Consider the following 12,848-nt stretch of genomic DNA (forward strand, 5'->3'; position numbering starts at 1 on the left):
ACATCTTTAAAATTGTTCTTGTGTTCATTGAGTTATTGATTAAAAAAAAAATCATACTTTTCAAAAGGAGCAAACTCATTTATGCTGAGCACTGCGTATTTGCTGCGACTTCATAAAACCACAACAGATCCCAATAAAAAATTGGAAAAAAATAAATAAAAAACATGAACAGATATTTATACTGCGAACATGGTTAATCCAATGCAGAATAGAAATGACTGAGCCAGTAGATTATTTCCCTTGATATAAAACCCAGAACAGAACTCCAGGTAAAATATATGTCACTAGAGAGGAACTGTAGTCTGCTCACATAATTTGTAATAAAAACATCTTTGCCATTTTGAAACTTCCCTCCAACCACTTTGCATATTTTTTTATATATACTTTGATTCTGTACTTGCCAAATATTCTGCAGAAATCTCCCTCCACGAGTCTGGCTGCATCCATTTTAACGGTGGGAAGCTGAAGCTTCTGCCTGTGCACTTCCTGGATTTACACAAAGGCACACCTCCAGCTCTGCAGCTCTCATTGGCCCTCTTATCACTCACCCCCCCCCCCCTGGCAAACTCTCCCAAGAGAGAGAGAGAGCTGTGCATGATGTCATAAGCCTAGGCTTTTTACCAGACAATTAACAGGAAGTGGGCTGTATAAGGTATTTACTGGCAGAAAAAGAAAAAGTTTTACTTTCCAAAGTTTAAACAAGGGCAGAAGATTTAATAGATGGAAAGTTGAAAAAAATTACAGAAGTTCCGCTTTAATACAAATGGAAGATATGAACATGCTTAATATGAGTGCACTGCTCAAGGCTGAATTAGGCTTTGCCCCAAAGCAGGAGGTGGAGGCTCGCTGTAGCACTATACTGCTGTGTGCGAGTAAAAACTTGCCAGTCGCCCTTCCCGCTAGACCTCAGGAAGAAGACGCCCAGGCGGAGTACACGTGTGTCGGACTACATCACATGAGAGGTTTAGAATCTTTGATCACTGAGTGACCATATCTACCGATCAGGAAGTTGGACGCAATGAAAACAACCAAGGCAAATGATTTTTGATGTTGACTGGAAATTTCTCAAAAGTAGCAGGAAAAATGTGCATCAACCTTGACATCCCTACTTGGCGGATTTCATATGGACTAAATGTTATCTTTTTGTTGAATGTTAACATGAAGCCGACTAAGTTTGAGTTATGCTTAAGTCCCGGTTCTCACAGTACAACACATGCGAATCGCACAGGAACTACACCGCATTCTTGTGAAATTTGAGCCCATTCCCTTTGAATGTTTACTTGTTGTTACATATAGAAACCAGCCAGATCCCAACGTAAAGGTATGAAAATGGTGGAATGAATAAAAGTGATTGCTCTGGCGTTAATAAAAAAAGTATGGACTCGCAAGTATTTTAACAACTTAACACAAGTTGTTGTGCGGGTAAAGCGTTTGTTACCCCAGCATTTCATATTCCCGGTATGTGCCTGCTGTAACATGTACTTGTATGGAAAAAGTATTAAAAAAAGTTTCAATGTAAAAAAAGAAAAAAGTTGCCAGTCAACTCTGCCTTTCTAGAGAGCTGCAATCACATAAGAGAAACTAGTTGTTACCTTCAGGGCAGACATCTCAACAATGCAATGAAGAAATTCGAATACCACATTATGCAAATGTACTGGAAGATCCCGTCTAAAAAGTTAACGTCCACCTAAAACGAAGGCACGACTTAAGTCTTTTCAATCAGTTACTGCTTTCCCACATTTCTAAAAGTCTCCAGTGGTGAGATCTCAATGTTGGAAATCAAGTTTTAGCCCCTCGGACATCCAGTACTATGTTTGTGTCCTGGTTGCAAAAACAGAGAGAAAGAGGCTGGGGGTCCTGTAATGAGATCCCACCACTGGAGAGTGTCTGACGTCAACATTCGAGGGCTCACCCCAGAATAAAAATGTAACACGTAGGTTTACTTTAGACATCATCACCACCACCACCATCTTCTTTTAGCGGACATGGCACCAAGAATCGCCCAGTGACTGCTAACAAAAAAAAATGGAATACCCATAATGCTGCTTTGGCCTGGTTCCATAACGTGGAATAATACAACCTCTATGTGGCCATAGATGGAGCCCCAGGACCCACCTAAACATCACGGGTCTGCTTGGGCTCTCCCAGGTTTAGGAAACTATTAGAACACTTTAGCCTTAAGAAAAAGTCTTTAGTTTTAATCTAAAACGGTAGGCAGATTCACCGTACGATGCACACATCCACGATACAGAATTTGGCTCGGCAAGTAGGACAAGGCACTTGGCTGGACAGCCAGGTCTCTGGATGCTGCTGGTCCTGACGACTGGCAAACCATTTGCCCATACAAGTAAGGCACCACATGGGTCGGCAGTAACACTGTTGGCATTCCCCATCGTTGGGCTCATGGCAATTTTTGACAAGCTTAATGTTGGCACTGGTCTGCATGCAACCGATACAGGGCTCCAACTCCTGTGAAGAATAACATAAGCATGTCGTTAACACATAACTAGACACCTTTAGCTAAATGATTGTGAAACAGGAAGTAGTAGCTATAAAGATAAAGCTTAAAAACATTATATGATGATGTCTTGATTCACCCAATTCTGGTCTAATGTATATGAGGCATTTGTAGGCAATCCTGGCCTATCTTGGGGAAACCACAATCAGCCAGGTTAGAAAATCATGTCCAATCCAATTGTATCCCCCTGATAAGCCAGTGCTGGAGGAGTTTGCAGCACATGTTCCGGTCATGATCAATTGGCCTGTTTAAGTCCCTGAAATCAATAAAAATTAAAACTTCTACATCTGTTTCAATGGGGGGCTAAAATTAAGACTAAACTGAGCAATACAGCCTATGCTTCAATGGTCCAACGCCGACGAGGTCCCCAACAGGCATCTTCTCCCTCCTGGTTTCTTCCGGGTGATGGTCTTCAGCCATCATGTTTTGCCATCACGGGATGTCATCCTGGTAAATTCTATTTTAAATTCTCTCTCCGAGCAGGCAGGTAGGTTTATGAAGTAGAATATAATTAATAAACAGCTTGCCTGCTCACACTTGTTTATTAGCAGACGTCAGTTCCATATTAAGAGACTTTGAGCGCTGGTTCACATATATGAGGTGCGAAAAATTCAGAAAATCTTGAGTGTTTCCCCACTACGTTCATGCAATCTGCCACCGGTATCAATGTTAAACTAAGGACACCCCAAAACAGGTCGCAAAACATAGTGCAACTGCAAGAATTTAATAGAATGGGTGCGATCCAATTCCAGTCCGGGAAAAATAAATAAATAAATAATTGGTATGTGTGGTGCAAACTGCAAAGAATCACAAGCAATTTGAATATAAAAGTGCAAAAATACGAAGGAAACTTGGACAGGCGCACTCCAAAAATGTTCTTTTAATTAAAATCGATCACAAAATAAACATGTCACAGCAAAAAAATTGGAACAAAAGTGAACGTTTCGCACTGTAGCTTCAGTGCTTTGTCATAGTTGGTACGAAACGTTAGCTTTTGTTCCAATTTTTTTGCTGTGGCATGTTTATTTTGTGATCGATTTTAATCAAAAGAACATTTTTGGAGTGCGGCTGTCCAAGTTTCCTTCGTATTTTTGCATCACTATTGCATTGCCGGCACCCATGATTTGGTTACAGTGAGGAGGTTCTTTGAAGACTACTAAGCGGTTATTTTCTCTCTCTACCTTCTCTTGAATATAAAAGTGGCGAGATTCCTATCCAAGTCACGTGTTGTCCCTTACCGCACAAGTGTGAACCCAGGCTGAGAAAACTCTGCTTCACATATTGCTGTGCTGTGGTTTGGCGGCAGCACGGGCGTACCCACAGTGTTCACGTGCTTTGCCTGTGGTTCCACAGACTTTCTATCAGGTTGCGAGATCTTTGTGTGTTTTCTGAAAGCGCACAAAAGATGCAGCTCGCAGGACTTTTGGTGCACTTTAAGAAAATGAGCCAAGAAATGCGCAACCTAACAAAACGTCTAAGGGAGCGTGACTAAAAACATGCATACACCCACTCAGACAAGCAGCAGCGCAGCAATGTGAAGCTGATCATATTAACGCAACGGTGGCTTAGATGAGAAGATTGCATGTGTGTTTTTTATATGCAAATATGTCTGCATTAATCTTTAGGTCTGTCTTGCAACCAAACCAGCAGATGTAGTTTTGCGCAATCGCGTGGCCAAACAGTGACTAAGGCCTTGTAGGCCAAAATGCATCAACTGATCTTATCTGTGTTTGTACACTGTGGTTTCTGAATAAATATGAAGATTTTTTTAAAGACCAATAACTTTCTGGATTACCTACTCAGCTAAACCACTGCGGATGAAGGGCTCATTGATTCCTACTGTATTGAAGTGTATTGTAGTTGAACTGTCTACCCTCAAGTTGTGAAGCGCTGCATAAACTGTTGGCGCTATATTATTATTATACAGGATTTATATAGCACCAACAGTTTGCGCAGCGCTTTACAACATCAGGGAAGACAGTACAGTTACAATACAATTCAATACAGGAGGGATCAGAGGGCCCTGCTCGTTAGAGCTTACAGTCTAGAGGGAGGGTCAAGTGGAACAATGGGTAGTAGATGTGGGGGGTGATCAGATGGACAAAATTAAAGTACAGTTGTTAGGTGTGGGTAGGATAGGCTTCTCTGAAGAGGAGGGTTTTCAGGGATCCTCTAAAAGCTAATAGAGTATAATAATAATCAAGCACCCGTGAGCTCTATTATCATATTATATGGGTAAAAGCACAGAATTCTTTGTTTGCAAACAGTGACTGTCTGCCTTTGTTTTTTTATTGTGCTGTACCTGCAAAAACGTATTTAGAGATGAAATGCATCCAATAAATGTGGTGTTTTGACATTGTATTGAAATGAATGGGCTTGCCTTGCATGTTAACGGATCGGTCAGATGTTACTGGACCCTAGTGGATGGTTTAAAGGAAAACACATATCAGTAACCCTCTACAGCATGGGTAATCAACCTTTGGCCTTCCAGCTGCTGCCGAACTACAATTCCCATCATGCTTCAGTCTTTGATCGCCAAGCATGTAACTATCAGCCTTGTAATGTCACAAAAGACTTATAGTTTCGCAAAACAATGAAGGGGGGGGGGGGGACGCCAGTTTGAGACCCCTGCACTACATGCTACAGCTTCTATGAATAGAACAGAATCTATAGCATGAGTAAGCATATATATCAGTCTGCCTGTCCTGTATTCTTAGATGATGTTCCATTCACAGAAGATGCAGTATGGACTCTAACCGGTCGGCATACCTTTTTCAGTCATGAACCCTTCGACAGAAGCTGGCTGCTGTACACACTAACTGATGCCACCTGACATTCAGCCCATGTGTACCAGGCTTTATTGTAGTATGGCAATATGACTGGTGGAGCTGGGCAGAATGGGTGGGTTTAGTCAGGATTTCTTGATGAAAGCCTGTGGCTGCCCTTTAATGTTCTGGTGCAGCGGGGGAGGGGGGGGGGGTTAATAAAATTAAAGGGCTGCCACAGGCTTTTAATCAAGAGATCCTGAATATACCCACCCTTTCTGCCCAGCTCCACCATTCATAATAGAACAGGATCTTCGAACTGAGCTTTACAGCCTTTCTTGAGTGACAGGACTATAGCAACATTTTCGTAATATTAACCAACCTGATTACTGGGCAACTGATAGAAACTATTGGCTTCTACAAGAGATCTGAAGGTCTCCAGGAACAAATCGCTCAGTGTTTGATGGATCACAACGTTGGCTGCATTTCGGATGGGGGCGCGGAGCTTCTCCTTCAGCTCACCATATTCTGTAGAATTTAACCTGCAAGCAAATAAAGAAAGAATTCAGATTCATCCCCTTTAATGACAAAGATATTTTTTGCGATACAGGACTGCGTTACTTTAACTGACAATTGTGTGGTTATGCAACACTGTATGTGTAATATATATATATATATATATATATATATATATATATATATATATATAATTTCATTTGTGTACACACACAAAAAAATATAATAAAAATATACTAAAATATTCATAAATTTAGGCCAATTGTTTGTATTCTGCTACACCCCTGCTGCCAGGACAGAGCTCTCTCTCTCCGAATTGTTTACATATGCAGGGCTCCACCCAGCCTCTCTCTTCAACAGCCCTTGGGCGCCAACGGACATCTATTGACTGTCACCCACTGACTGGCTTTTGCTGCAACTAATCACAGCAAAAGCGGCACACATGCACGCCCCCTATGCGGATGTAGATTATATATATATATATATATATATATATATACACACACACACACACACAGTATCTCACAAGTACACCCCTCACATTTCTGTAAATATTTTATTCTATCTTTTCATGTGACAACACTGAAGAAATGACAGTTTGCTACAATGTAAAGTAGTGAGTGTACAGCTTGTGTAACAGTGAAAATTTGCTGTCCCCTCAAAATAACTCAACACACAGCCATTAATGTCTAAACCGCTGGCAACAAAAGTGAGTACACCCCAAGTGAAAATGTCCAAATTGGAACCAATTAGCCATTTTCCCTCCCCGGTGTCATGTGACACGTTGGTGTTACAAGGTCTTGGGTGTGAATGGGGAGCAGGTGTGTTAATTCATAAATTAGATCTGACACAGACACAAGCAGGCATATCAATTAACAGAAACATCAACACGCAGTCTTTCATCACATTTGCGCTCCCACATTTGTGATGCAACAGCGGAAATGGCAAGGCATGAATTTTGTCCTGGAAAAGGTTTCCTTTTAGTGACAAGCTAGGTGAATGAATACATGGATACAGGGGGATTTATCATGCATGACATGTGCAAACAAAGAGCACAGGGAATAGAATTACACCAATAGCTACCTAAAACTACAAAAACACTTGAACGTGTAGAATGCCTTTAAGGCAGGGGTCTCAAATTGGCAGCCCTCCAGCTGTTGCGAAACTACAAGTCCCATCATACCTCTGCCTGTGGAAGTCATGCTTTTAACTGTCAGCGTTGCAATGCCTCATGGGACTTGTAGTTTTGCAACAGCTGAAGGCCCCCATTTTGAGACCCCCGCTTTAAGGTAACCATTTCTGTAAAAGAACCGGAATAAAGCCAAACCAGCACCCTGAAGCTCAGCAAATCACCTGATATCAAAGGGCGGAACGCTAGGGTTGATGCTTGCCACCCGAATGGTGATGAACTGGATGGGGGTGTTGGAGTCCGGGGAGAGTTCATGCTGTCTAGACTCTGTCACGGTAAGATGAATATCTTGTTGCTGGGCTATGTACACCCTGTAGGTGGTCACCTTCATCACCCAGGTGTCGGTCACAATCACCCGGGCTCCGGGCACCCCTGTGGCAAACTTATCAATCCTCCGGAATTCAGTGTTGATGGAAGAGGCCACGACTCTCCAGCCGGACTGGGGCAGGGCGTGATGTGCCAGGGTCCTGGCCAGGGGGTGATTGCTCCATCTCTTCTGTGACCAGTGCAGAGCCAGGAGGCTGGTCAGGGTGGGAAGGGCAACCGCCATCAAAGCAAACGCCTTCCAGCCTTCACTGGCCATGTAGAAGTAATAGAGCTGCTTTTCCGGGGCCGCAAAACACATCCCTATGTAATAACCTGAAAAAAGAAAACTTGTATATTAATGACTTCATTGACTTTTATTCTGACCCTCCCAACATAGAAAAGAAGAAAAGGACAGCCTCCATAAGAAACCTAAATGGGGTAAGAGGTAAGAAAAAAGTTCAAGATGGAGGAGGGTAAGATAAAAGATACAGCAAAGTAAGAGAACCTGTCATCAACAATCTACACTAACAAAAGAAATGTTTCCATACTGATAACAAAGACTCCTCTTATGAGACAATCCAGTGCTGTGCTACTCCCCCCAGAAGGTACAAACCCTCTATTATGTCATCAGAGGGGACTTCTCCACCTTCATCTGACAGCACAGCAGAATCAAAGACTAGGATAACGATTATCATCACTGTGTATATCACTGTATTATCTGTTCAGATTTTATACAGGGTTCAGCGATGACAGGTTCTCTTTAATATGAATTTCTATGAAGAGGCTGATCAGGGCGACAATGCAGGGGACAATTAGGAGGACAACAAAGAAGGTGATCAGGGTGACACCAGGGGGGGTGGGGGACAACACAGGAGACCACGGGGGAGAACAACAATGTGGGAGACGGCAACGCAGGGGAACGACAATGAGGGGGGACGACAATGCAGGGGACCCCCGGGGAGGTGGGGACAACAATGTGGGTGACCCACCTGGGGTAGGGGGACAATAATGCGGGGGATGAAGACAACGCAGGGGACCACAACAATGCAGGGGAAACCCGGGGGAGGGGATAACAACGCAGGGGACCACCAGAGGAAGGGGGAACAACGCAGGGGACCACCGGGGTGGGGGGGACAGGAGCAACAATGTGGGGATGACAACACAGGGGACCACCGGGGGAGAGGACGACAACAACAATGCGGGGGAACGACGACAACGCAGGGGACCACCGGGGGAGAGGACGACAACAACAATGCGGGGGAACGACGACAACACAGGGGACCACCGGGGGAGAGGACGACAACAACAATGCGGGGGAACGACGACAACGCAGGGGACCACCGGGGGAGAGGACGACAACAACAATGCGGGGGAACGACGACAACACAGGGGACCACCGGGGGAGAGGACAACAACAATGCGGGGGAACGACGACAACGGGGGGGACAAACAACTTGGGGGACCACCGGGGAGGACAACAGTGCGGGGGATGATGACAACGCAGGGGAACAACGTAAGGTGCCACTGGGGGAGGGAGGGGGGCGACAACAATGCGGGGGATGACAACGCAGGGGAAGAACGTAAGGTGCCACTGGGGGAGCGACAACAATGCGGGGGATGACAACGCAGGGGACCACCAGAGAGGAAACAAGCAAGGTGCCACTGGGGGAGGAGGGGGCAACAACAATACAGGGATGACAATGCAGGGGACCACAACAACGTGGGGGGGGGGGGGACAACATTAGGTAGGGGGAATGACAATGTGGGGGACCACCAGGAGTAGCCCCTACGTGAGGTCAGGCAGCAGCTCACCCAATGGCAGCAGGGAGTGGACCAGCACAGTGGCCGTGGTCCTCCTGATGTGGTAATGGATGAAGGACAGGTCCTCACTCCCCAGCCAGCCGGACAGCAGGTTCTGCACAGTGATCCCGGCCGAGTGGAACTCATTGGGGGTGAAGACGAAGCACACAGCAAACACAACATAGGCTAATGTGAATGTAACTGCTGGACTCTCCATGATACCCGGACACAGATCCCCACGGACACGTACTTCCTCCCTAGACGAGGAGGATGCCGGGAGTTGTAGTTCCTGGTACGTGTCCTGTAGTTCAGAGCTCCCATTGGACAGGAACACCGGGAGGCGGGAATAGGAGTTGAGGGAGCGCTCAGATTGTGCATTTTTTTATGAAGAAACACATACGCGAAGGTTAATAAGGAATATAATGTAACTATCACATGGAATTATCAGTCTGTAAAAAAACAACTGCCTGCGAATTAAAAAAAAAACAAAAAACAAAACTATGTCCTGCAACAGACATGCGCAGAACCACCTACTACAACAAACCTGCTTCAGAACAAAGCGCGTTCGCGGCCCGGCATCTTACGTCTTCAAGCGCGTTCACGTCTCGTTCTCTTCCCCGATTGGCTCATTCGTACAGGCGTGATCACGTTGTCAGCGGGGTTGCAGTCTGATTGGATAGATTGCTCGAACTGTCCAAATTCAAACCGCGGACTCGGAGCAGAGCTGAGCGAGGCGTCGTTCAGTACAGACCGAGGATTATAAATAGCGGAGAGCCTGAGCGGGCCGGGACTGAGCAGGTAAGAGGCGGCAGTAAGTGACTGAGGTGGGTGCTGGGCGGTGGGGGAGAAATGGTAGAGTGCCCATGTGACGCCTCAGGAGTTATGTACTCCTTTATAGATCTGTGGTGAGGGGAGTGTACCTTGATATCATTGACACTCACATTATATATAAAATATGGGGTGTGCCCATCCCCTTTGCCCTGGGGCAGTTTAAAGTGATATTAAAGGTGTTTTATTTTTACAGGGAGAAAAAAAAAATGTTATAATTCCCTCCTCCTGTACAGTTGGGTTTGTACAGATCAGACCAGATCCTCCTCTTCTTGGGTCCCTTGCTGGCGTTCCTGGCCCCTCCCCCGTGCTGAGCTTGCTATGGGGTCAACAGTGCTGTTCTTTGTTTACATCAGCACACCGCTGCTCTGTCTCTCCTGTAAGCGATCGGGGAGTCATGGCGGCTGCTGGACTTGCTGATTGGCTCCTGCTGTGTCCTATCGCAGTGTAGGTGGCGAACACGCACTCCCTAAGCTGCGTGCACAAAATCACGTACAGGTACGTGATTTTTGCACACCCGGGCTGCCCTGCCGCAGTAAATGTACATGGAGCAGTTAAAGACGGTTCTCCAGGCCCACGACTCGGTTTTTAGTGTTTCCTTCGGAAGGATCGGTTGCACGTGTGAGGGACCTGGTAGGAGCTCCAGGTCTCAGAGGTTGGCCTGTGGAACTTCCAAAATTGGTTGTACCTTCACCCTGGGTTCACACTACAGCGACGCGAGATTCCAGCGCCGGTTCCTGCATCGTATCTCTCACGCATGGCATTTCACACTGCCCTCTGTGAATCGCTGCGGGTGTCAATGCAATGTTGGTGTCAATGCAATGAACGGTTCACGAATCGCAGTGCGAACTGTTGATTTGGGCAGGGATCACATTGCATTGGTGAGAAAACCCAGAGCGTGGGGGGGGGGGGGGAAATATTATTTTTTTCCTTAGTACGAATTCATCCATACAACTGTGTGCAGTGCGAGTTCAGCCAGACATCACATGTGATTGGCAGTGCCGGTGCAAAACACATGCCATGTCTGACATCGCACAAGTGTAAACTTGGGCTTAAAGCGGAGTTCCTCCCAAAAGTGGAAATTCCGCTTTAAAGAGGAAGTCCACCTGAACTATTTTAAAGTCAGCAGCTGCTGACTTTTAAAAAATGGACACTTACCTGTCCAGCGCGCCTGCGATGTTGGCAGCCGAGGCCAAGCAATTGCTCGTCTCTTGGCGGCCCCGCCACCATCCTTGGTGAGGGAATCACGAAGTTAGGCATTGCAGCCTCACTGCCTGGTTCCCTACTGTGCATGCGTGAGTAGCGCCGGACTCCCTCACATGTCCCCGCTCTCCTGGGATCAGTGTGTTTCCCAGGAGACAGCTTGGGGATGGGAAGTGGCGTGACTCCTACGGGAGTCTATGCCTGGAAGTGGGTGCAAATACCTGTCTTAGACAGGTATCTGCACCCCCCTCCCCCTGAAAGGTGCCAAATGTGACACCGGGGGGGGGGGTTTCCGACAAGCATAAGTACAATTTTTGGGTGGCACTCCGCTTTAAGTACTCCTTTCCCCCTTACATGCCACATTTGCCATGCCATTAAGCCACAAGCTGTCATGGCTGGGTGCCCACAGTTCCAATGACGACGGAGCGAAGCGAGGAATCGGGCCCCCACATCGCTGGACTGTGGGACAGTTGAGTGTCTTTATTAAAAGTCAGCAGCTATACTTTTTGTAGCTGCTGACTTTTAATAAAATAAGCCTGGAACTCCGCTTTAAGTGGTTGTAAACTCTATTCATGAAATTTGATCTAAGCACATATCTGCAGTGTTTACTTGTCTGTCTCCACAGCCCCAACTCCCATGTCTTTCTGTTGATCAGCACGATAACTTCTGACTAGTTCTCTTACACAGGAGAGGACAGCAGCTGGACGTTGGTGTCGGGGAGAGAGCTTGGAGATTGTCAGGGAGCTTGTCTATTCACAGTACAGCTCTGCATGTTCCTTTGTTCCTCTGACTGACTGACTGTGTGTGTGTGGGGGGGGGGGGGGGGGCGCGTGCCTGCCTTTCCTCCAATTGGCTCTCACACAATGTAAACCCAGACTCCCCTCCCACTGCTGAAACAGGAACAAAGCTTTCTGATAAGCTGCACTTTCCATAGAGTGTAGAAAGATGAAGACAGCAGATTTACATGTTAAACTTATGTAGAGATTTTTTTTCATCTCTGTATGTCATCTGAGACTATTAAATTCACTGGGTATATGGAAGGGTTTACAATCGCTTTAGTGGAGTACCGGTTGCCTTCAGTGCGCGGGAGAGAGGAGGACCGCTCTGGTGGCTTTCTCCCAGCACCCTTCTGTGTATTCTGGCCAGCTTGGTGATCCCCGCTGGGCGGGAACAATGTGTCGGCTCGTAACATCTGCCGGGGGGGGGGGTGGAGCAAGCGTGCTCCAGGCTGGTTAAACTGGAGGTTGCACAGGCAGCATTTCCAGGCGCATCATATCAGCGGGTGCCAGAGACTCACGGTTCCAGACTCAATATACAGCGCAGGGGGAAAGACCAGGCAAACGCCAGTGCTGAGTGGCATCGACCCAGGGGTAGGGGGAAGCATGGAAAAACCTGTGCCCCAGCTCAATGTGACCACGTTGCATAGATCAAATGGGGGAAAGAGGAGTTCACCTCTACAAGCATAGAGCATTTTTTTTTTTTTCTTCTTGGCCTGAGCAGAGGCTGGCCTCACTCTCAGCCGTACACCTGAAGGGATCACAGAACTCGATTGCCGATTTTTCTCAGTTGTCGGTGACTAGGTCACAATGAATGGTCTCGAGGTTTTTGCCAGCTATCATTTAGAAGTGGGGAATACCAGAGATCTCTTCACATCCGAAGAGAACAGCAAAGTCTAGTTTTACTCTTTAACGTCATGTTTACCTGTGTTTTGCTTAAAAAAGTT

The 12,848-nt window shown here is 46.3% G+C and overlaps 2 protein-coding genes across 4 annotated transcripts in view; one reads left to right on the top strand and one right to left on the bottom strand.

Annotated features, from left to right (window-relative positions):
• Positions 1–1,393: 1,393 nt before the first annotated feature.
• On the bottom strand, positions 1,394–9,450 carry TMEM129 (transmembrane protein 129, E3 ubiquitin ligase). The gene is made up of 4 exons (XM_040335276.1): positions 9,107–9,450; positions 7,153–7,627; positions 5,666–5,825; positions 1,394–2,469 (listed from the first exon to the last, which is right to left on the bottom strand). The coding sequence occupies exons 1-4, from the start codon at positions 9,309–9,311 to the stop codon at positions 2,221–2,223; spliced, it is 1,089 nt and encodes a 362-aa protein (XP_040191210.1). The 5' UTR covers positions 9,312–9,450; the 3' UTR covers positions 1,394–2,220.
• A 243-nt stretch (positions 9,451–9,693) lies between these two features.
• The window catches only part of TACC3 (transforming acidic coiled-coil containing protein 3), a 78,981-nt gene continuing 75,826 nt past the window's right edge, over positions 9,694–12,848 (top strand). The window contains exon 1 of one of the 3 annotated variants that reach the window (XM_040335275.1): positions 9,694–9,892. The gene's annotated coding sequence lies outside the window, so the exon portion shown is untranslated. Of the gene's footprint in view, positions 9,906–12,848 lie in introns of all 3 variants that reach the window. The other 2 variants (XM_040335274.1, XM_040335273.1) reach the window with 2 other exon arrangements.

Source organism: Rana temporaria, chromosome 1 (genome assembly GCF_905171775.1).
Source record: "Rana temporaria chromosome 1, aRanTem1.1, whole genome shotgun sequence".
In the NCBI taxonomy this organism is placed as follows: domain Eukaryota; kingdom Metazoa; phylum Chordata; class Amphibia; order Anura; family Ranidae; genus Rana; species Rana temporaria.